We start from the raw sequence: 23,644 nt of genomic DNA, 5'->3' as shown, positions 1-23,644 counted from the left end.
AACTTAATGCTACGTCGCATAACTTCTAACCCTACCCTCCCCCTCGTCACACTTCGTCACAAATTTGGTATACCCTTCCTACCCCCCAAAATGCTACGTCATTTATGCATGGCACCCAACCAGTTTAAATGTATTTTTTCGAATCACTATGGTTGATCAGTTTCCACTGCTAACAATAAGACGGCTGTTGGCGTAATACTGGTAGCAGGAAAAAAATAACGTTACCATGTACAAGCAGACAGCGATCCAACACTGGGAGGTGTACTGGAACGAAAAGGATATGCGAATCGTTATTGCAACAACTCTACCATAAAATTCACAATAAAATTATTACATCATCGAAAAGGCGGTCGAATTCGGCGTAGAATTCTTCTGCTCTGCTGTATACTTTGTCATGAATCGCCTTTGGAAGGTCGTGAATTAATGCTACGGAGCGTTCTTGGTACAGAAGGCCCATTATGAACTGAAAAAATAACAATTTATTTTATAAAAAAGTCCATATAATCCAACTCACCAACTGAGCGATTCCCCAAATGGAAACGATGATTCCAAAGAGCGAGAGTTTTAATCCACAAATTGGCATGATAGTAGTGATGAATCGTGTGGAACTGCAATCTGCAAATATGAATAGACGGATGGATTTTAAAAAATAGAAATGGTTTATACAAGGTTCATATTTTGATATAAGACTTAAATAGCATTCGATTTTAATTTCCTATAATATAAATTACTTTACCAACAAAGTAATTAAGTCACAAATGTGGTCATCAAACATCGTCAAAACAAACCCCTGGTTGGCCGGGTTAAATATGAACTATACAAGCACCCAAGAACAACTATAGCCGAGGAAGTGCAAGCGTTAAAAATACATACGGCGAGCATCACCCTGACTACTGATACACGCTTTGGCCATGAATCATATCAGCTAAAGTTTATCCTTCCGTTTTCCCACCATATGAAGGAATTCGAAAATATACTATTGATACTGTTGAGGGTGGGAGTAAATCACTCCTGTCGAGTCCACTGGATCGAAAAAAATATCATTTCTAACTTTATCACTTCCACAATATAAAATATTTAGAAGCTAACGGTTTAAGTGTTTATTAGTTTGTTCGAGGTTGCAGCTTTCGATATCAATTTTATCGATAGCTAAAACTCTTCGGGAGAAATTTTTCCACGTATACTTTACGTGTTCAAAACGCAATTATCCAAAACCTTTGTGAAATAGTAAAATAAATGTGAACTGCATATCACAAAAAAATAAATAAATCTTAGTGTTAACTTGTCTCATTTAATCTCGGTTATTGCTGATTTAGTGGCAATAACGGAGTTAGTTCGTTGAGTAGGGGGCTTGATGATGCCTTCTGATAGAACAAGATATCGGGTTCAATTCCTGATCAATCTAGGATGTTCCGGATAGGAATATCCCTTGATTGCCTTGGGTTAGTGATAGTTAACTTTCAATAAAGGGGTCTGATGTGGATGATATAATTCGACCGGACTCTGCACTGCTACGAGGCTCGTCATTTCTTACCTTAGCACCTGGTGGTACCGATGTCTTGGTCAGGCGGGAGGAGTCTTACCGAGAATTATCGTAAATGGAAGCTATTGGGTTCAATTCCAGATTCTATCAAGTATCTTCCCGGAATGGACATTTTCTTGATGGACTCTGGAATATTCGAAAAGTATCGGGTTACGCTCTTTTGATGGAAAGGCTATGTCTGCAAATTGAACCAGTCCGTTTTTTTGTTAACTGGTTTACTTCCACGGCCGGCTGTTTGGAGTTCAAATTGCTTTTGTTTAGAAAACATAGGTAATTTGAACTCTCGGTAGCCGGCTGTCCAGAGTTCATTTTTTTCTTTTTTGAGCGACTGTGTACACAAAGACTAACTAAACAACTAGATAACAAACTATACTTTACAGGTCACATCGCTTGCTTGGAGCGAATTCTAAACCTGTACTAGGTCTAAACCTTTTAAACCTCCAACTCCGCGACATTTGTGGAAGGATCTGACGAGTCGTCTACCTTCCGTTAAGTAGGTAAAGCATCAACACTTCCCGTCTATTCTATCCTTTCTCCTTCCTTGTGAACGATGGAGATGGTGGCGGTCGGCAATGGTGGCTATCACACTGTTGAGGTTTTAGTATGTGTTGGAATGGTATGAACTGTTACTTACTATTTCTTAAGCAGCTTTTGTTAGATAATTAGCAGAAAAACATGATGAAGCCAGTATGCAATCCGCCATCATCATCGTCACAACGCAATTAAAAAAATCGAATGAAATTATTTCATAAAAAGTTGATACAAACAAACCAATCGTATAGTTTTCATAGACGAGCTTTGATCTGGGCTTGGTCACTGTGAAATGGCATTTATATTGTTCTGTGGTACGTACGTCGTACATGTATCGAATAGCAACGAGTTTGTGAAATATGAAACTGACTTGGCTAGGATGAAATTCAATCTCTACTTCTTTTATCAGAGTAAAATATCATTTACTGCCATAGCTTGTAACGAAATTGTCGTAGTGGAAAGTTGACCTAATACTAATACTGAAAATTCATTCTGGTTGTGACGCAGTGATTAAACAGTATAATTATAACGTTGCTAGTCGATATCACTCATCACTATTCATCACATAGTAGCTGATCGTTTATTTCTATACGTAAAACAGAGTCAATTTTTTTTCTCACACTGTTCTAATTACAAGATTTGCAAATTAAATATATTGAACTGAAAATTGATAATACCAACTGTTGTAAAACTACATCACTCGCCCCGTCCGCTCATCATTAAATCTCTGTAGAATCATACGTTTAACGACTGCACCTCACTTATCTTTATTATTTTATAGCGTCACACAGCTGACTGTAAAGGGAGTCTCACAGGCATTAGGGCAGACTTTGCCGTACATCAACAGTTATTATGACTTGCCAGATGAAAACATTGAGAGACAAACCACACGAGTTTGTAATGCGTTTAGAAGAGGGTTGCAAAAGTCGACAATGGCGATATGATGCCACTGGGTATTATGGCAGAAAACCGATACTATTAGATCTTCTGGTTGAACCACATCGAATAGAATCCTCTTCTACAACATGAACCCATCGGGGATCCATTGACAAAGACACTAATCGTCAACTTTACGAGGCTTCTTGACACTGAGCCAGCAGTTTTGGGCGTAAATTGTTCGTACATCAGAGTAGGCAGCGAACAACGTGATGGGACCATTGTCAGCGCTACAACAGCGATCAATGTTTGTGTGCAGTTGCTGTCAGCTAGAAAGGCACATGCCATATTTTCAACCGCCCACCTCATTGCCACTGCAAGCTGATCCGACCTGATGATTGGAAGGGTCTACTACGATAACGATGCCGACCCCGGGAATGGGACACGGCATAACGGTACACGGGCACAGCGAAAAGCGGTTTTTGATGTTCGACACTGGAAACCATTTGACACGGATAGATACATCAGAACGCTCTTAAATGTTCCCGCGAAAGATTTACGACTAGTTCACTATTTAGGCTCTGGTTGGATTTTTTTTTGCCGGCATTTTCCGTTCGTTCGCTTGGTGTCTACATCGAGGTAGGCTTATGTAAGTGTTGATCATTCGGGAGAATGGGACAAAATCGCTAAATGGGTTTCGTGCGTTATTAGCCCTATCCCTGGACTGGTGTAAATTTAAAATGTTTGTACTGTTAACCGTTAGATGTTCCAGCCCAAAAGCGTTTTATAGTGTTATGAAAGCTTAGTCTAAATGACTACTCGAGCTATATCCGTCATTGATCGAAACGCATAAGAATTATGGTTCAGGTACTGTGGAACAATGCAGATCGCCACACTTATGCACATACTTTAGTGAGGAACATGAAGGTTTGTTTCAACACTTCTCGATTCTTTATACTTGAAATTTAAATTTGCTAGCAGATTCAATTTTGTCAGACTAAGACGATGGCTGTTATTGGAAAGAAAGAACAAAATCAATTTTTTCTACTCGTTTATTTAACAAACGCCCATTGCGTAAAAATCCTCAATTTTTTCGTTTTCAAAATTCTTAAACTAGAGGATACACTGTGAAATTGTTTGAGAACTAGGAATAAAGTTTGACGTTTTTTGTTGAACAAATTCCAGATTCTATTGTTAGAGGAACCACCTTCAATTTACTTGAATGCGATACTAAGTTAGTGACAGGACTATGTTAGCGCAAGATTGAAGCTAGCTCCAAATACGAAAGCACTATATGTACTTTTGAGCAGGGATGCCACATTGGTAACTGTGTTTTGGTCAAAAAAAATCTTTTTACCATCTGTGATGCCTAAAACGGAAAGAAATCTGTGAAAAATTTCCAGAAAATCTGTAAAAAATCGCAATATTTCCAAAAATCTGTGAAATTTTCTTAAAATGCTAAAAATCTTTCATCTGTGAAAAAGAATCTGTGATCAAAAATTGTACAAAAATCTGTGACATTACAGAAAAATCTGTGAATATGGTAACCCTGCTTCTGAGCAAACCTCTAGTCAATCGTGTTGTCTCACAGGAAACGGCATAATTGAGTTGATAAGAATTCTAGAGAAAATTTTCAATAGGACGTAAGTAACAATGAGAGATTCTTTTTGAGGTCTTTCTCTTCTGTTAATTACTCGGCCATTTCAACGTTTACTACTCTACTCTTTGCATAATATTGTAGTAAAAACCGTTGGTTTTCGATATGTACTGGAAAATCAGTACAAAGTGTTGTAATGACGTCGTAATAAACGAAAGAGAAAGTAATCAAAGAAAGGCTCCCAATGTTACTTACGTCCTATTGAAAATTTTCTCTAGAATTATTGAAATCGGAACTAGGTTTACCAAACCAATACCATATGCACCATTATCTCCATAATGGAGAAAAATTGGTTTTTACCAAAGATGATAAAGTACAAGATATCCCACTGTCAAATTAGACGAACAAACCTTCGTCAACATCAATTTAGTCATTCCAACACCATCTTTCGAGTTCTCATTGAACCAGCAGAACGCACTAGTACAAATTTCGTCGTGCAATTGTGCTAGCATGTCAGATGCTTTTGGAAATGTGGTTCTTTTCGCACCGGAATGAGAGTGAGTAGAATGGCAAATGGAATGAAATGATCAATAGGAAAACCAATGAAATCCTTTCGTACTTAATCGGAGCTAAATTTGGGAAGCACCTTTGAGGAATGATTATAATGTTCGTTTGGAGAACTGTTCATGAAATATGCGAGCATTTCGTTTATAGTGAACATATACAAAGGCAATTAAATCCAAAAAGACCAACCAGTTACTTCTTACTGTAATATTTATTAAAGGGCTACAGATTTTGGAGGCAGCATATAATAATGGTTTCAAGGGAATAGGAAAGAATTCGGCGTATAGATCTTTTAGGAACTGACTGAACACTTCATTATTAAAAAAATATAATGCGAGTCCCGGAAGACTGACTCAGCTATGGACTAGGCTATAGATCTCTCCAATCTGTATTAGTAGCCGCAGAATGAAAACAAGAATCGAAAAATATTTTTCAAACAGGCTCTTTCAGTATACTTTTTCCAGTTGCTACCCGTCATTTTTTTCCGATTAGCTAATGCGCATCAGAAGGATGTGCTCCTTTCTCTTTGATGATGTCGTTTTATCTACCATTCTCTTCGCTCTCATGTCGGTGCGAACGGAACGATATTCACAAACGCGCCGTGTGCATTGGAGCGACGAAACGAAAAAAACTGACAGCTCTCACATATGCGCGCGCTTTGCGATACTCTTTAGTAGTATAGGTGTGTGAAATGGGTAGATGATTAGTTCTATGTAAACACGTTCGATGGCGTTGCTGAGCTGAAGACTGAATTTTGTCGAAGTGAACAGGGTCTGTTTTTGCTCAAAGTCCTTATATAGGAACGTCCTAGCATGCGTCAAAACGAAAACTGTCGCTGTGCTCGTATGTGTGACCTTTTCTAAGGGTGAATGGCGCGTCTTTGTCATCAATACCTGGGACGGGACCTGCGGAAAGAAAAAAAAAGCGTATCAAATTGATCCAGCACGCAAATGTCAGATTGAACCGGCTGTCCTCAGAGTAATTAATATGGGGAGTATTATATTTGAAATTGAGAAAATGTTAACTTTGTTTTTTTTCAAATATGTCAATAAATTACTCATCAGATCAATAATGATAGTGGGGATGGTAGTAACAAAAAAAGAAGCTTGTGCAATAGAGAGGACTTTTTTAGTATTATTTTGACGTAGGACTACGTCTTTGTTTTCCATACAGGGGTGCGCGTTGCAAATTCTACAAAAATGGTATGTAACGAAAAGTGGTCCAATTTTAAACGCATGTAATTCAGCCATCTCACGATAAATTTTCAAATTTTTTGCACAAATCGCCCCGAAATACTTCTAAGAATAGATTCCAATAGATAAACGCAAAGATTTTAGATATCATGGCATTAAAAATTTTAGATAATGAACAACCTAGTCAAAATATCGCGCATTTACACACAGAAGATAGCGCTTCCCTAGTCCAGCACGACAGATTTGTGTACTTAGCGCGCTACGCTGCTATGAATGACGTCATCATCGACTATTTAAACGGACGGATTTCGCCAGTGCAGCTCAGTTGTCTGTTGAGCGGCAGACGAAGCAGGTCACTGCGTTGTGTGTTTTCACAGCCAGTGTAGCTGAGTTAGAAGTCCGTTATACTGCCTGTGGAGGTACGCTACCCAGTGAATGCGACTGTGCTTGCCGTTCAAACACTATGCTATCTTTTATGATGTGCTCGTTTCCAGCACACTTTTATGTATAACCATTCGTACACAAAATAGTTTGTACATGCGAGCTCCATTTGCAAACACGGTTAACATAGAGTCGTGGTATTAGTTGTCTCTTTCGCTCTACCCATCGTCATCAGCGTTGATTCATTTAGCTTTGTGCGCTTGGGTTTAACGTTTGAGTCGAATGTGTAGGTAGTTAGATCTAATTTGTTACTAAATTGCACAACGAAAGTTTATTATTTACGTTCGATCAATTCATTTCCCCTTCACGTGATTCATTTCCACTCAGCCTATAGTATTTTGATTCTACTAATAGGTACATACTACAAAGCCTATTTATGAATGAATACACTGCCACTTGAAAAACCGTTGCAAAAACGCATCTTGTCCATATATAGAATTGTTTTCGATTCTTGTATATTTATAGTTTCGATATATGATTAAGACCACTGCATTCGCTATATTTGTATGCGTACTTTAGGAAAGTTACAATAATGGCAAAATATAACTAGACCAAGCATTCTGGTCTATACATGCAATGTGATTATATTGTCTAAAATTTGATTTTTCTTCACTGGTCCGGGTTTTTCACCACACACAATCGAAAAGTTTTTACAAGCTAATCTTATGCCATGAAGGTTTAGTTCCAGATATTAGTTCGGTTACAGTTTTCTGTCTTCTTTCTTCAGATCTTCTTAAATAAGTTCAATCGGATTCGATCACCTACTACAAATGAAATGACCTGGTAACCAAGAAGGTTTGGTTCAATGTGTAATACTCGATGTTGATTGGTTGTGATTAAACCATACGTAAGAAATATATTTGATTTATTATTACTATAAATGTACTAAGAAAATAAATATTTTACATTAAGTAGTATAGTCCTACGTCTACACCTCGTGCAACCCCATAGGGCTGCCTCTTGTAGTTTTTTAGGTTCGATAACATTCTATAGTGATCAAAAATATTATTGAATAAGAACAATGTTGTATAAAATAAATAATAAAATAAACCCAAAGATCCATTCAGACAATTTAATAACACGACACATTAATATATAACTTAAATCAATGCTTTTAAAATACATACGCTACAAATTCTCGTGCTTTCATTAATTTCGAGATCGTCAATTCTTGTGAACAAAATCCCAAATCGGGATTCACCGGAAAACGGTGAAAAGTTATCTCCGGATTTTTCGCTTTATTACGACCGCAATTTTTTACCTTGAACTTCATGATAATGGATTCACGAAAAAATTGAAAGTTCATTATGAATTCTTGTTTTTTAAAAAAGTCATGTCATTTCTTGAACTACACCATGTATTGGTGTGTGTGATTCGAAGAAGTAAGATATAACAAACAAAAAGAAAGAATAAGAAAGCACTACCACTAACAGTTTTGACACCTGGTAGGACCTTGTTTAGAGAGACGTTGGTTTTTATTTAATTTTTCTCCTTAAAGATAAATAGAGCACAGTCAATTTAACGTCAATTACTGATGAATAAAAGACGAAACTTTGAAATCCAACTTTTCTAAGTTAGGTGTTGTGCCTTCATGCACACATGTGTTTATCCATTTTTTTCTCTAGGGAGTGAAAAATGATTCATTGCGGATCTGTTGTGTGTAAGCACCATTAGACAGAAGAGTTCATTGTACCCGTTATTACAATAATAGTTGTACGTATTGTAGGCTGTGTATGGTATTAACTTTAAACTCCTCCTAAAAAAGCAATTCAGAAAATGCATTGATTTTAAATTTTTTAAGTACTACGGAAGCAATCAGGATAAATTCTCTCAAATCGTTGAACAGTCATATCCGGTACAGTATATTCGTCAAATGAATGAAAATGACATTTTATCACAAGTACTATTATGCCGGCACATGCATGGTTATAAACGGGATATCGGATCAGAGTTTATTACAATGTTTAGCAATCCATCTTGCAGTCATGCGTTTTTATTCAGATATTTTTCCAAAGGCCTTTTAAATTCCTGCTTGAACCATACTATACGAATACTGACAGTATGTACGTGTTTTTACGCATTATTTCCATTAATTCTTCATGGTCCTACGCATGTGTTGTGCGATTCTTGTGAAAGCCGAATAAAGCGTAATTGAATATTAATCTCCCATAAATCGCTTCTTCATCGCACTGAAAATAAAATGCGTAAGCGAAGTACCTATGTATGTTATGCTACCACCGAAGCTGGTGGTGTGTTTACGGAAATAGGCCTCCAAAAGGGGGTATGTGCTTGTTTATCAGCGTAATTTGGAGCTGATCCGGCAAAAAAAAGCTGACTAGCATAAAAATTGTAGCACAAAAAACATAAATTTGTTTTTTTCGTTATGTATAGAAAATATTACCACAAAAACTCGTTGAATGCGTCATAAGATGAAACATTTATTACCAAAAAACGCTAATATGTGCGGCATTCAATTATTAGTAGACAATAATGGCAAGATGTAGCAATCGCTGAATACCGGAATAACACGGTATCTCCTAACATGGCAAAAGGTACGCCAAATCATACTAGCCATTAAAGGGCACCCTGTCGGTCTGTTATGAGGGGAGGTTCTTTTCGGTAGGTTTGTCTGAATCTATTCAGTCACTTTTCATACAATAATTCAACATTTGAACAACATTTTCCTAAATTTTCATTGCAAAACACTGAAAATTTGAAGTTCAAGACAAACTGGCGTTCTGCGATGAGGAAAGTGACCAAAAAGTTGTGCTAAACTTAATGGAAGAATTCAACCGTAAGGCACGGAAATTCGCATTCGCGAAAAAAGAAGCTAGAGTCAACATTTTTTCTTTACTCAGTACTAGCTGTAACCCGGTGCGCTTCGCTACACCCATCAGGACCAATTAAATAGTTTAAGTATATCTAAAATAACAATTTACTATTTTATTACAACGAAGAAACATCATCTAATTCTTGTGGGTAGACAATGTTCTTTGTTTGCTATCTTGAGCAAAATTAAATAAATTGGTCGGTTTTCCTACACCCAATCGTTTGAAATCCGTTGGTATCATTCGAATTTATAGGAATCATTCAATAAAAGAATGCATATATTAGGGGAAATTTCTATATTCACAATGATACGAAGACAAAAAGGAATATTGGTGGGGGCGTGGATAAGGTTAATTCGGAAAAATGGCACATTTTAAAAGTTTTTTCATGTTACGGAGAGTGTTAGTATATTCATTCACTTTCCATATAATCATTGCACAATTTAGACATATTTCTTCAAGTATCATAGCGAAATACTGGGAGTTGGGCCGATGATGGCGAGTCTCCGGAGTCGTCTCGTTGAAAACTTGTTTTGTGGTCTACATCATAGCTCAGAAAATATTGGACCGATCGTTTTTAAGGTATACACAGTTCTTCTCCACGGCTCCAGGTATTGATCGATGCTTTCGTTTTTTCTGCATATTTGAATTTTTCGTAGCATTCTGAAGCTAAAAATGCGATTTTCGTTAAAACAAATCGTCTAACTTGTTATTGTAAAAATAGTAATAATTTTTAATGATGCAATAATGTGAAGAGGAATTGTGCAAAATTTTAAACAATTTGGTTCAGTAGATTTTAAGTTATGGTGTACATTGCATTTTTTCGATGTTTCTCCTGAAGATTCGCTGTAATTTGCCTATTTTTCACTATTTTCAGTGAACATTTAGGAAAATATCGCTCAAATGTTGCATTATCGACTAAAACTCTCGATGCAGCCATTTCTTTGGGAACGATATTTTCTTCAACAAAAATACATCAATAGATGTGAAATTACGGGCAAAATTTGACGAAGACCACGCAATAAAATATTTGATTGGTTCTTTTTATGTGTCATCGTCAGTTCGTCCTATATAACAGTGTTGCATTCGGGGACGGGCATAGTTGGTAAATCGATTGCCTTGTGCGCAGCTAGGTGAGCTTCGATTTCCAAACCCCGCATATAGGGTTAGAGATTTTTCCAAAAGAGATTTATCTAACCCGAAGGCGAATGACCCTAAGGTTAAAACCTCTATAATCAAAATAAATAAAGTGTTGCATTCTTTCAGTACTTTGCTTATGCTTTCCGTGAGTGCAAAATTTAGTGGCTATTTTTGGACAAAGTTATCATCAAGCAATGTTGATTCTACTTCAGATGAACTGCCGGTACACGCACAACAGTCCCATATGCAAAATCATCATGCCCATAAGATTTTTGTTTTATTTTGTACCCAGGTGAGCTGTGTACAATTTACAATTACACTACCACCCCCAAATCAGTTTTATTTGTGTGCATTTGATCACGAAAATCGAAAAATAACTCAATACAAATATAACAGATAATTATTGGTTGTAGCTTTCATCCAAAGTGCATATGGGACTGGCATGCGGGTACTTTGCATAAGGAACTGACATTAATTAGTGTTTTTGTACCTACATTTTTGAATAAATCAAGAATTTTCAGTACGTTATTTGATAGTACAATAAAAATGAGACCTAACCTTAAGGTTAACTCAAAACTGATGTAAATACATTTGGGACTGTTATGCGGCTTTGTAGTTGAGAAGTAGTTAGCGGACATACATACATACAAACATACATTGATTTTTATATATCCATAGAAGATGAATTGAACTTAGAAAACAATTTTTTTTAATAGAAAGTTTAACCGATTCTTGTTCGAACAATTTTTGATCGTAACACCCTTTAGTTAATGCCGATTACTTTTTCTCTCATCCTGCCATGGAACCGACCTTCAATAAAAATGACAGCTGGGTTATTTTAAGTGTCGCTTGTCAATTATATCTGAAACCAATTCACCATTGCAATCTGTGAATTGGAAATTGATCAGTATATGTTACTCCTCTACCGAATGTCAAATATTTTATTTCTAGCGCTCTCTAACATGGAACCCATCACCCCCGGAGAACTATCATTCGTAAATAATACATTATTTGGCAGTTTCATGGACAGGTTTAACTGATAACGATCAATCAAAGGTAAATTATTTACCAAATTTACATCGAGCAGCAACTGTTCGCAGTGATTTCTCCCTTGGGATCAATATCTGAATCAATCCGTGTAAAGGATGAAATGACCGTTCCAATTTATAGCGAAACGTCGATTAATTATTCAAAAGATGTGCAAGGTGATATGCCCTCGACGTTTTGACTGGATCAAATCAAATGGGTCTGCAATAAAATCAGAGCCAAACTGCGGAAAAAGGCACAATTGTTTCAATCGCGCTCTACATTGAAATGTGGAAATTACGCAAAAGTGTGATTAATAAAGTCTGAGCATCCCTTCGAGTGCACCCTTTGTGGATAACCGACAAGCTGCTACTGGATATTAATGCACAATCAAGTGTTTCATGATAACGGGTAGTATTGAGGAAGAGGATCTCATTACTGTTTTATTTCCGCAGCTCGTTCTGCTGGCGAAGAATGCTTTTTTTCTGGAAAAACGTACGTTTCGCGTGACGTGCGTTTTATGTTCAATGGTCGAGACAAAACAGACTATTTTTTGTTATTTTCTCTAGAATAACCAAACACAAAATGCCTTATCTCATTATATTCTCAAGCAGGTTGAACCGCTAGTTAAAAACCAAATAAACAGACTTACTGCTTGAACACATTTCACCTAATCATGAAATTCAATATAACCTTATATAGCCTTGCGGTTGTGTTATTAGTTGTGACAACAGTAAACTAACTGGAACGTAAAACCCCATTTTCTCCTAAATTGAGTGCCACCCTTAATGCCGGCAACATGCAAGTCACGAAAATTTGCCGTAAGGGGCCGTACACAAATGACGTAGCTTTTTTTCAGCGATTTTTGACCCCTCCCTCCCCCCTCGTAGCATTTGGTCACAAAATTCTAACCTCCCCCTCGTAAATAACGTAGCATTTACCTACCCCCTCCCCCTCGTCCCATGCACAGCGACCGAGTGATGAAAAAAAAAATTACATACTTTTCAATTATTTTAAATACATGTCCTTTCGAAATGTTTGACGACTTTTATCAATATTTTCATTATAACATCAAATTACGTGCAAGCCCATTTCATCACAAATATAGTGTTGATAGTTTTGTTTTGAATTTTATATGTCAAGGGGAGCACGAAGAGAAGTTTTCTCAATCCTGTAGCTGCCAATGATTCTAAGAAGCATACGTTCATCTAAATCACTAAATTTAGTTTGGTTGATTCCGAAGTGAAAATTTAATTCAACATTAGCTAACTAATGTAGCAAGTTAAATCCGCAGACAAAATCTTTTCGTATTTTTGCGAACTTGAAATTTAAATTCTGCGAATCGTAAAATTTACCTCATGAAAAACTGCATCAAAAGTAACTTGGAATTTAAATTCATTTCTCTTGGGAATGGAGGATCATTAAATTGTTTTCTCTAAACAATGGGTTTTAAACATAATGCTACGTCGCACAACTTCTGACCCTACCCTCCTCCTCGTCACACTTCGTCACAAATTTGGTATACCCTCCCTACCCCCCAAAATGCTACGTCATTTATGCATGGCCCCTAATTCGTTCGATTTGAAATTCCAAATCATGTTTTCACACGTTCCGGAATAGAGTTTCCCGGATGTCCCAAATTCCAAACTTCTCACCTGTAAAATTCTATTTGTAAACATTTTTCCCAATACCCGCTCTATTGTTAGCACGTGGATTATTGTGGATATCAAAACCATGCCTTTCGATACCAACCATATATGTATTATGTGGTTGTGAATGTCTGTTTGTCGAAACGAGTGTATATATTTTTCACCGAAGGAAATGCCGTCTCACGTTCGAAAGCCTTTTCTACCTTTTTTGTGCTATCCCACGCTTACTTCCTCATCAAAAACCCATTTTCACCACTTCCGTCGTCACACCACAAAAGCCTCTGGTGTATATGATGCAACCAATTCAATGTCCTCCAATTCCAATTCCCACTCCCGAGCCTGAAATAGCATCCCTTTCAAGCCAGCCAGCAGCCCGTAGAGTAGAGTCAAAAACACAGTCAGTCCTTGTATAGGAAAACGGGCTGAAGAAAAATGTCTTGGTTCTCAGATTCTCGTTGAAATTCTTCATTTTTCTTCCACGTGGAACCAACGGGCGTGCTTCAATGTTGATGACGCTCGTTGGATACGACGATATGGTATTGTTGGAATATCTGGCTTTGTTCCTTCCGGCCAGCCTGCCTGACTGAGCGATGAGTTCTGTATAGGTAGTGTACGGTTCTTCACCGGGAAGGTAGGTGGTAAGTATATGTGTATACGTATAGAGAAGCGACAGCCTTCCGGTTTCGATAATGATGCTCTACGACGAGTTGCTGGGTGAGGTTGCAAGGCACATGTTAAAGGATGCATGCCTCTGCTGTTTCAGCACAGATCGAGAAAAGAGGTAAAAACACAGTAAAACCCAGTAGACAAAATGCGTTTTCCAGCAACGATCTCGGGGTGGAAAAAAAAATTACAGCGCAATTGAGCGGATGATTAACAACGATATCGAACGGTTGCACAGAAGAAGCGAAATAATCGCTCTTCCACCAGTCGGTGATCCTATGAACCGCAGCATGAAAACTGCAGCACGAGCAGCACCAATGCAGGGAAGTAGTTTGTTTCCGCACTGAAGTACAAGATGAAAACCACTGTCGAGAAGGATGTCAAAAAGGGGGGAAATAATATTTCTCGATGCAATATTTACTAGAGAAATTATATTACCAACTTCGTGAGGTTGTAGATGAGAAAACCGAATAAATACTTTCGATCGATTTTACGCGAGACAAAGAAGTACACAATGTTGCAAGACTGTACTAAGAATTGAATCTTAAGAGTTGAAGCTATTTTTCTTATTTTTTAAGTACATCTGTAGATTTCTTCTTTAACGACTTATTATAGCCTATTAAGCTCCTTCCCATGAATTAAGCAATTAAGTGAGATTATCATATCAACGGTCAAAATCATGCTGGTGGTTAAAAAAATTGTTCAAGGCTTATCTTTTAATTTTGAGGACTTTATTATAAGTGTGTTATTTTTTTTCCTTAACATATATTTGTTCATTTCAGAGACATTAACGCACAAAGACGACATACTTTTTTAGTGTTGCAATCCGCAAGCTTGGTCGAAACAAAATTGACTTATGATAGAGTCATCAAAATAAAAAAAAGTTTATGCCTTTAAAATGGAAACTTTTTATTTTGAGCCATGCGCAAGGATTCACTATTATTTTGTTCGTTGATATGATAATCCGCCGTAACTCAAAAACTGAAAACATTTAGGTTTTTGTCACAACAAACATTGCATAACACCAGTCGACACAATCTGGAGGAGCAGGTGTTTCAGTTCGACAGCAAATTTGGAGGGTCAAAGTAATGTCACAATGCAGTCGGATGTTTCCTCATTTATAGATAATCATATAAAAAGTTTTGCCGATTTTAACTTTGCGCTGGAATCTAGGCACGGGCATGAATAAACTATCCTGAAAAGACCCAGCTTCCATCTTCTCGTATAGCAAAATTGATTGAACTCGGTCGGACCATATTTGAGCTTCTTTCGGATCAAAGATCATCCGCTAAGTATTCTAAAGATTTTCAATGAACTGACACATACATATTCAACAGTAATAGACATTCCGAAAGTTCGTCCAGATAAGTTAAAAATTGTGATATTCTGTCTAAAGCAAGCAAATGACGTTAGTGGCGACAAGGCTTGTATGAAAGACTACCGCGCCAACATCCCGAGCAAAGTCGAACATTAAAATTACAGTAAGTAGAAATCATATTTTGATAATAGCATCAAATTGAAATCTTATTTTGCTATCGGTTTTGGATTTTCTAAATATGACATCAAATTTTGATCTCATTTTGCTATCCTTGTTTCTCCTCAAGCAAAAACGCCATTAGTTTTGCAACCCTTTGGTGATTACATTCTCTTCTTTTTCAGTTTCAGTTCACTTGGAAATGGCAAATTATCTTATAACAGGTGTTTACGGCCTTCTCAGTCGGTAAAATTTAGGCAAACGATTGGTTTATAAATTGCCCGACGTTTCGGCCGTTTTTGGTGGCCTTTTTCCCTTGAAAGCCGTAAATACCTGTTAAAATTCCCGTATCCAATCGTTACAACACCTAAACATATCTTGACTTATTTCATGATGTATCCTTACTTATTTTGTATAGCAGATTTCATGATTTTAGCCTAAAAATTCATATTTTCAAATCCTTTATCAAGGGCATTATACTATATCATAATGTTCTCGAGTAATTTCTGCATTAGTTGGTACCCATGTAGCGTGTGTTTGCTAAAGTTTGGCAACACTGTTAACTGTCAAAGGTAGAGGTTTTTCAATTCTACTTGGCTGATTAAAATTCGTGCGCGGAAACAAAATCTTCAGACATTATAGTGATCCGAATTGTTACGACTCGAATATCCTATATTTTTAATAAACCGAGGTCAGGGTCATATTTTGGCGCAGATAGATCCATGTATTCGTAAAAATATCAGTTTAATAGAACTTAGATACAAAGAAAAAGAAATCCGCGATTTTCCAACTTTTCAAAATAGAAAAAAAAATCATGTTCTCAATCCGTCCCTCTCAAAACTGGTTTACCCTGATTAATTTAAGAGCAAATACTACTAGATCGGCGAAAAACTTGCGCATAATTGCTCCATTTTGAATATAAGTAATTTCAATAATTAGATATTTTTAACATTTTTCCTCGTTTTACTGCATTGTCCGTGCTAAGCTTTAACTATTGCAAGGATATTTCTTTTTGAAATAATGGATAATTTTAGGCAAGATTCAGGTTAGTTACCTGGGAAACAAAAAGATGGTTTTATTAAACCAGAGATAGCGATGCCAGATCGTCGCTGTTGTGCTATCTTATGACAAGCGCCATTTTGCACATTTCGAGAAAAACGATTTTTAAAGTTTGAGATTGAATATCATGAAACTTATAAATGATAGAAACAATTCAGAGAACAGAATTGATGCTTCTACCTATTCTGTAATAATCTCTCAAATATTACGAAGATCGGTTGACTATGTTGCGAGTTTTCACTAAAAATGTAAACAAAAGTCGCACTCACACGTGTCATAGGTGTGTATTGATGACAAAATTTGTATGACGTGTCATAATCACCAATTATGAACTTTTATTTATATTTTTGGTTTAATTTGGTCTATAAACAATCGGTTAGATGTATTTAGAAGGAAATGACTCAGGAAATCTAGAAAAAATAGTTATTTTTGGTTAGAGTGTTGCCAAATAGGCAATATTTCCAGTTTAAAGATAAAACTGCGTTTTTCTCCTAATAAATGTATGTTTCTTTTAAAAATTATTATGTTCCTACGACATTTTTACACATAAAAGCAACTAAAACTTCATTATAGCTTGAGCCAATCCCAAGATATAATGATTTGAAGCAAAAAACTCACAATTTCTAATCACTTTTCTCGCTATATTTCAGTAACCAAGCAAAATTTCAAAATTCTGGAAACGCCATCTTGTAGAGATTCGTTAGACGAGTAATGTGGCATATCTAACTCAGTTTACCCCAAAATGGCGTTTGTCATAAGATAGCACAAAAGCGACGAGATGTAAAGACATGTCTTCATTTTGAAGACATTTGAAATGTTGTGAAGACACTTTTTAAATTTTGAAGGCAACTTTTTCGGAAATCTGGGGACGTCTAATTCAAAATCAATAGCCGATTCTGAATCCTTGTCGTTGAAGACAATATACCTGGTATCCCTGACCAGAGCACTCCAAAGTGCTTCGGTACCAGCTGATTCATTTCGAAACACAGTGGAAACAAAATATGTAGTTCAATTCTGCACGAAAAGAAATCGATTCATAACTGTAATTAGGGAATAACGTCCAGTTGAAACTTTGGAGCAAAGACAAAAAACTCAAAATCTTAGGGAAACTGTTGTTGTTGTTGAATATCAACTGCAGTTCAAGTTGGTCATCACAGTGCAGGTATTCCATTTGATTCCAAGATTGTGAAAGTTGTTTCGAGGTCTCCAGAAAAGCCGTTGAAATCAATTACACTTTGAAATTTGAGACTTGTAACAAAACTAAGAAACATTAACCCGAAGAAAATCTATCCTATTTGGTTAGGCGAAATCGCGAGATCATCTCTCTTATGCTCTTAAGAGATTAGTGTAGCATTTTCGTGTACACTGGGATTCTATAATTATATCTTCTGTTATTTTCTTACAACTTTCAACTTAAGTTTTACACACATACTTTTGAGTGTAGACGCAGTCGAGTAGGGGAACATGGGGAGACATGACCAAGAGAATTTTGAAAAATCATAACAAAAAATAATGATATAAAACATACAGGTATACCTCGATAGTACGTACACCTTCGCTTCGTTTAGCGTACGTACTATCGAAACGTACATACTATCGAATCACAAAAATAAAATTCAAAATATTACTTTTTATGTTTAATATTTAATGGAACTTCACAAAAGTTATATTAATCTCTAAATTCATTACCCTATTAGTGATAAACGGACCTATCACCAAGTACTTAATCTTTAATGTTATGGTTTCCATCAACCAGGATGGTTGAAAATGGAGTGTAAAAATATTTCCATGGTCCCGTAAGTTCCTTTGAAATTGGTAGCAATGTCTTGAGCATTTCGGCAAATTTATTAGGAATTTTGTAGAATTTTATTTAGCACTTCTTTAAAATTCTAGAACTATCCTGAATCTCTGAAATTCGTAAGACTTGCTTGAAATTCATAAATAAATTTCATAAAGATTTTCTTAATTTTTTGATCTGCCTGAAGCAGAAGGAATTGTTTTTTGTATATTTGATTCGTGTAATAATAACAATATAATTTTTGAAACTGTGGGAACGAACCGAAATTTGGTGGGTTAAAAAAAACAGAAACTCCCGTTTTGTGGGCGCGATAATAATTCTTCTCAGATACATACAGGATTTCAGATTGGTTTCTATTCCTTTCAGTTTTTGGTCGTTAATGAACTTTAAAAACCCCGAAAACGGATATTTAAATATATTTGCAAAGGAGATATGATTTTACATTAAAACAATGTAGCCATATAAACTAAAAGATATGATAACCACAGTTTTTGACTGCATAAGATAGGTTTTACTGAGCTAGGAAATATTTCTTGAACCACACCAATATGGCGGATACATTTTTTTAATCACGCTCACAAGATCCCCAAACGAAGTGTTGAGAAAATACTTATTTTTTTCAGCTCTTTAAGTACTACCAGCAGCCTCCATCGAAGTCGCTAGTCTTGCGAATCTCACCCATTCCATTCTAAACATTGTATCTCCTAGAATGTATGGGACTCAGCACTCAAATTTTATGTACATAATGTTTGCAGATCGCTCATCAAAAATCGTTTTATCACCGCTCTAGATATTAACCTTCAAAATTGCCTAAAATCTTCTTTGATGTTCGAAAAATGTCTCAAATTTTTGCAATTTTCCTTAAAGTTAGTAAGACGTGGGACGTCCCGTACCTAAAGCTTGAAGAGGCTTTTTGATATTCGTCACTTTTCTAATTTTGTAAGTTTTCTCGAAATACTTCGTTGAAATTAGGTGTGAGTTTCATGAAATGCACTTGGCATTTTTTTAAGTTTGATAGAATTTTATAAAATTTGCAGACGCCCCCTGATGTTTAAAATATTCTTCATAAATCCTTAGAATATTCTTGAAACTTCGCAAACTTTCCAGAGCTTCTTAAGATTCTACTTAATATCGTAGGATTTCCATGAAGCAGCTTGACTGAAGCATCGATAGCCGTTAACAAAACCTACTGAAACTGTTATATTTCTAAATGTTCAGGTCGCAGAATTTCCCGAGGTTGGTAAAATATGTGTGAAAACACTCCGTTTTCTATAGAAATTGTTAGTATAGAAAGTTTTAAGTATTACTGAAATTCCACATGACCTTCGAAGATCATCCTTAAAGTTCATTGAGATGCTCTGAATTTTGACAAAACCAAACTATAACTATCCTACAAATTATCTGAAGAATAAAAGATCTCCTTGCAAGTCAGCAGTCTCCCAAAATAGAAAAGACATTCCTGGAACTTGTAGGGCGTCCCTAAAGCTTGCAGATTTGTTTATACTTGTTTGATTCCTACAATGAATTTATGACTTACTTAAAGTTTGAAATACTTTACTGGACTTTATAGAACTACTGTGAGTAGCACACAACTTCTCTAAAGTATTCGAAAACCCATAGAATTTCCATAAAAGTTGTCCTACTTCGTTGAAGCTTACAAAATCAAAGGAAAAAAAATTGATGGCAGGTGTACGTACTATCGAGGCAAAATGTACGTACTATCGAGGGTACGTGCTATCGAGGGTACGTACTAACGAGGGTACGTACTATCGAGGTATACCTGTACTGTAATTATTTTTTCCATATTATCGAGATCCTTAGGTAGCAGAAAAAAATATAGAAGGGTTGCATTCGATAAATTTCGATTTTTTTAAATGCATTTCTTTTTAAGGATTAACTGTACTGCTTGCATTGCATGTTCACACGTCACGCAATCAGTCCTACTATTGCTAACTTTATTTACTAATACTAAAATATAAAGACTTTTGTTTGCGGTGGGATTTTTTTTATTGCGTGATTAACATTAATAGTAGATACTAAAGCATAATTGCCACTTGGTCAAGTCTCCCCACAAAATCTTGGTCAAGTCTCACCAACATTACTTATTGTGTTCAATGTCATGCAAATTCTAGTAGTAACTATTCCAATGTTCCAATTTATGTAAAATCATTTCACTGCTTCACAAGAATTAAGATGGTATATTAGCATTTTTATATTAATTAGTAGTCGAGTAGATATGTCCATACAAAGTTTGATAAAAAATTACATCATTTAATGCAAATTCATTAATCACGTAGTATTTTTTGTAAGGAAAGGATTTTTCATTCCAAACTTTTAAAATTACCTTAAGGGATCGAAACAAGTATAAAAATATTTTTGAAAAAAATTTGAGAATCGAATAGAAGACGCCATAGCCAAAAATAGGATTTTGCGCTTGGTCAAGTCTCCCCGTGTTCCCCTACACAAATCGATTTTTTGAAAAAAAATTTATCAATTTGTTCTTTTGCAAGGCAAGAATGCTTGACGGTGCAAATTTTTATTTTTACCGTCCAGTTAAAAGTTCATGCGAGCAAATTTCTAATACAGTAACATTTGAATAATTCTGGCACTGTTCAGCCGATTTTGATGATTGATAGGCCGTTAGATGCGACTTTTCATTAAAACGCAGAGAAATTTCATATTCATATGAAAACCCCGTAATACAATTGCTATCTTCATATAGTTGTCCTAAAACAGTTATAGTTGCCCTAAGATCGGTTAAAGAACGACAGCGCAACTAATTTTGGAGTACAGAAAATGCCGAAAAAATGTTGTGCCCACTAAGGAGAATACTGTCGGGATCGACTTTACGCAAACTCGATGAAGATCTACAGTGCGCGAGGTGGAACAGCTGTCAAAGGTGAAAATGGAGCTTGATTTTGTAGTAGTGATCCACATTCAACTACATCATACTAAAAATATAGTACTATATAGTAGTACTGTAGTATGCGATGCCGAATACGACAGCAGTAAAAAATAAGACAACAGTAAAATCAAGATTCCCTTGGACGAGGATTTGACTGAAAATTGCCTACATGATTTGGCACCGCGCACCAGCTACAAGAACATTAAAGAATTAATTTCGTAATACGGAGAAGTAGATTCCGTTACGAATGACACATGGAGACACTTTTTCCCTGGCATTCTCAATGGTGCTCGTATGGTCATAATGCAACTAAAGCAAGCTATGCCTTCTTACTTGATCTTCGAATTCAAATTTACTCAAGATATCACCTAAATTCAAAGAACGCTATGCACATACCCTGGACAGACTTCCATGTGCCAGTTTTGCAACCAGACGGCACACTACGGCAAACCATGCGCCAAAACTACTAAAGAAAATGGATGTACCACAACACACACTGACAAACAGTCTTCCCGAGCAGAGTGTGAAATCAAATTGAGATGTAGCAGGTAATGATTGCTCAGATTGTTATCGTTTCGAGAGCAGATAAATTGTCCTGTGACATCAAACAGAAAACTTTTTATGCTATCAGTAAGAGCAAGTTGAAACCTCATTGCGATGTTGAAATATTTAATTGATAACAAAATATGTAATCAATTTGATGTTTTGCCAAAGAAATATAAACAAAAAAATCTAAGAAACGCAAAATATGTAATCATAGCAAAATGATATCAAAATATGATGTCATATCAAAAAGTTCAAACTGATATCAATTTGATGTTGACATCTAAATATGATACTTAATTGCTATAATTTTGATGCATGGCTTTGCTCGGGTTCCACTGCTAACTAGACAACTGATCCAACAATGATCCTAGACAACCATAAATCAATATTTAGTACACCTAGCGAAGCAATAACCAAAATTATCCATGAGGTTTGAACCTTTATAAATAAATAACAAAATATATTCTTTAATAGATCACTTGAAAAGCACGCCAGTTTCTTTTTTTTTGCGTCGTGATATATTTATTTATTAATGCTAATGTACAAGTTTTGCAAAGAAACTTTCAAATTTAAACCATTTCATATTTTATCGAATAAATATGGCGTGACTGTAGCTTTGGCAGAGTTATTTCGACCCTTCCTGTTTTTGGCGACAGTCAGTAATAATTCATTTAATCAGAAATTTGTGGCCGCTTAGCAGCGATGTACCGTATCAAAACCGATTGAAAAGCTCTAGAGCCATTCAATGGTTTCCAAATTAAGATGTTACTCGAACGAATAGGAAGTTTGTGTGGCATTGTCGAACATGGTGTGATTATAACTATAATTTCCGCAATTTTTCGAATTTCAACCTCAAGTTTTACACACATTGTTGGATGGTATATGCAATCAAAATCATGTTTTTTCCCATTCTTTATGAGACAGCCCCCTTCAATATTCGTGCGAGACAATTTTTAATTTCTGTTGTGACGCCCAGACCTAATCGTCTATTGATACTCTGTCTCTATCAAACAGTTGCGTAACATTTTTATAATAGCAATCTCCTAAGGGCTATTATAATTTCTCGATTTAATGAGCGCATTTCATATTTTTTCTTCACGAAGTTCATCGGCAATTCAGCATGTTTCAGAATCAGCAGAACAGTATATGTACATATGTTCTGATATAATATATTCTTTTGATCTTATTTAAATTTTTCACATCGAACAAACCATTTCGACGGACCTAACATGTCATTTCAGTTCAATAAAAAGCGTTAGTCCTACAAATATGGCAACTCAACCTAAATATGTTTTACACATTATACGAACATCTTGGGTCAAAGGTTTGATCTCTGGTTTAACTTTTTCACTCCTGCTTTCGAAGTGAATTTACTCCCACGCCCTGAGATGCTTTCCTCATCAGTCAGCTTGATTTTAGACTTCGATCAGCGGCAGTCTGTTCTACTCGGAAAAAAGTATAACGCAAAGAAAAAAGCAACCAAATAGTCCGCTAGGCGGCACGCGTCTGGCGTGGCTTTTTTTATCAAAATACTAATAACAGAGGCAGAAATGTTTATTCATGAGTAGGCTGGCATTCAAGGTCAAACGAACTTCGTCATTGCCTTCGTCGAATCCCATTTGAATTCGAGTCAGTGTACACTCGATATTTTTAGAGCAAATTTATGGGTTAATATTTCTTTCTGAATTATTACTAACAATTTACGAGAAATTACCTTGAATTGTATCTAGTGTTGAAGCAAAATTTTATCTCTCATTCACTTTATGAAATACTCTTAAGGCAATGATAAGAGTACAAGCTATCAAAGCCAA

At 36.0% G+C, this 23,644-nt stretch overlaps 2 protein-coding genes across 9 annotated transcripts in view; one reads left to right on the top strand and one right to left on the bottom strand.

Annotated features, from left to right (window-relative positions):
- LOC131686740 (calsyntenin-1) overlaps positions 1–23,644 on the top strand; it is a 358,053-nt gene that overhangs the window by 273,808 nt on the left and 60,601 nt on the right. The gene's annotated exons all lie outside the window — the stretch shown is intronic.
- Positions 48–23,644, bottom strand: LOC131686743 (ribonuclease kappa-like). Of its 4 annotated transcripts, none has more exons than XM_058970693.1 (4): positions 23,548–23,644; positions 515–615; positions 335–463; positions 48–264 (listed from the first exon to the last, which is right to left on the bottom strand). In XM_058970693.1, the coding sequence occupies exons 2-4, from the start codon at positions 581–583 to the stop codon at positions 157–159; spliced, it is 306 nt and encodes a 101-aa protein (XP_058826676.1). In that variant the 5' UTR covers positions 584–615; positions 23,548–23,644; the 3' UTR covers positions 48–156. The 4 variants fall into 4 exon arrangements, with proteins under 4 accessions (XP_058826676.1, XP_058826675.1, XP_058826674.1 ...); XM_058970692.1 differs by lacking the exon at positions 23,548–23,644 and adding an exon at positions 2,752–2,872; XM_058970691.1 differs by lacking the exon at positions 23,548–23,644 and adding an exon at positions 2,311–2,345.

The sequence above is a fragment of the Topomyia yanbarensis genome, chromosome 3 (assembly GCF_030247195.1).
Source record: "Topomyia yanbarensis strain Yona2022 chromosome 3, ASM3024719v1, whole genome shotgun sequence".
NCBI classification, from domain to species: domain Eukaryota; kingdom Metazoa; phylum Arthropoda; class Insecta; order Diptera; family Culicidae; genus Topomyia; species Topomyia yanbarensis.
The sequence above is the reverse complement of the archived record's forward strand: the minus strand, read 5'-3'. Positions and strand labels throughout refer to the sequence as shown.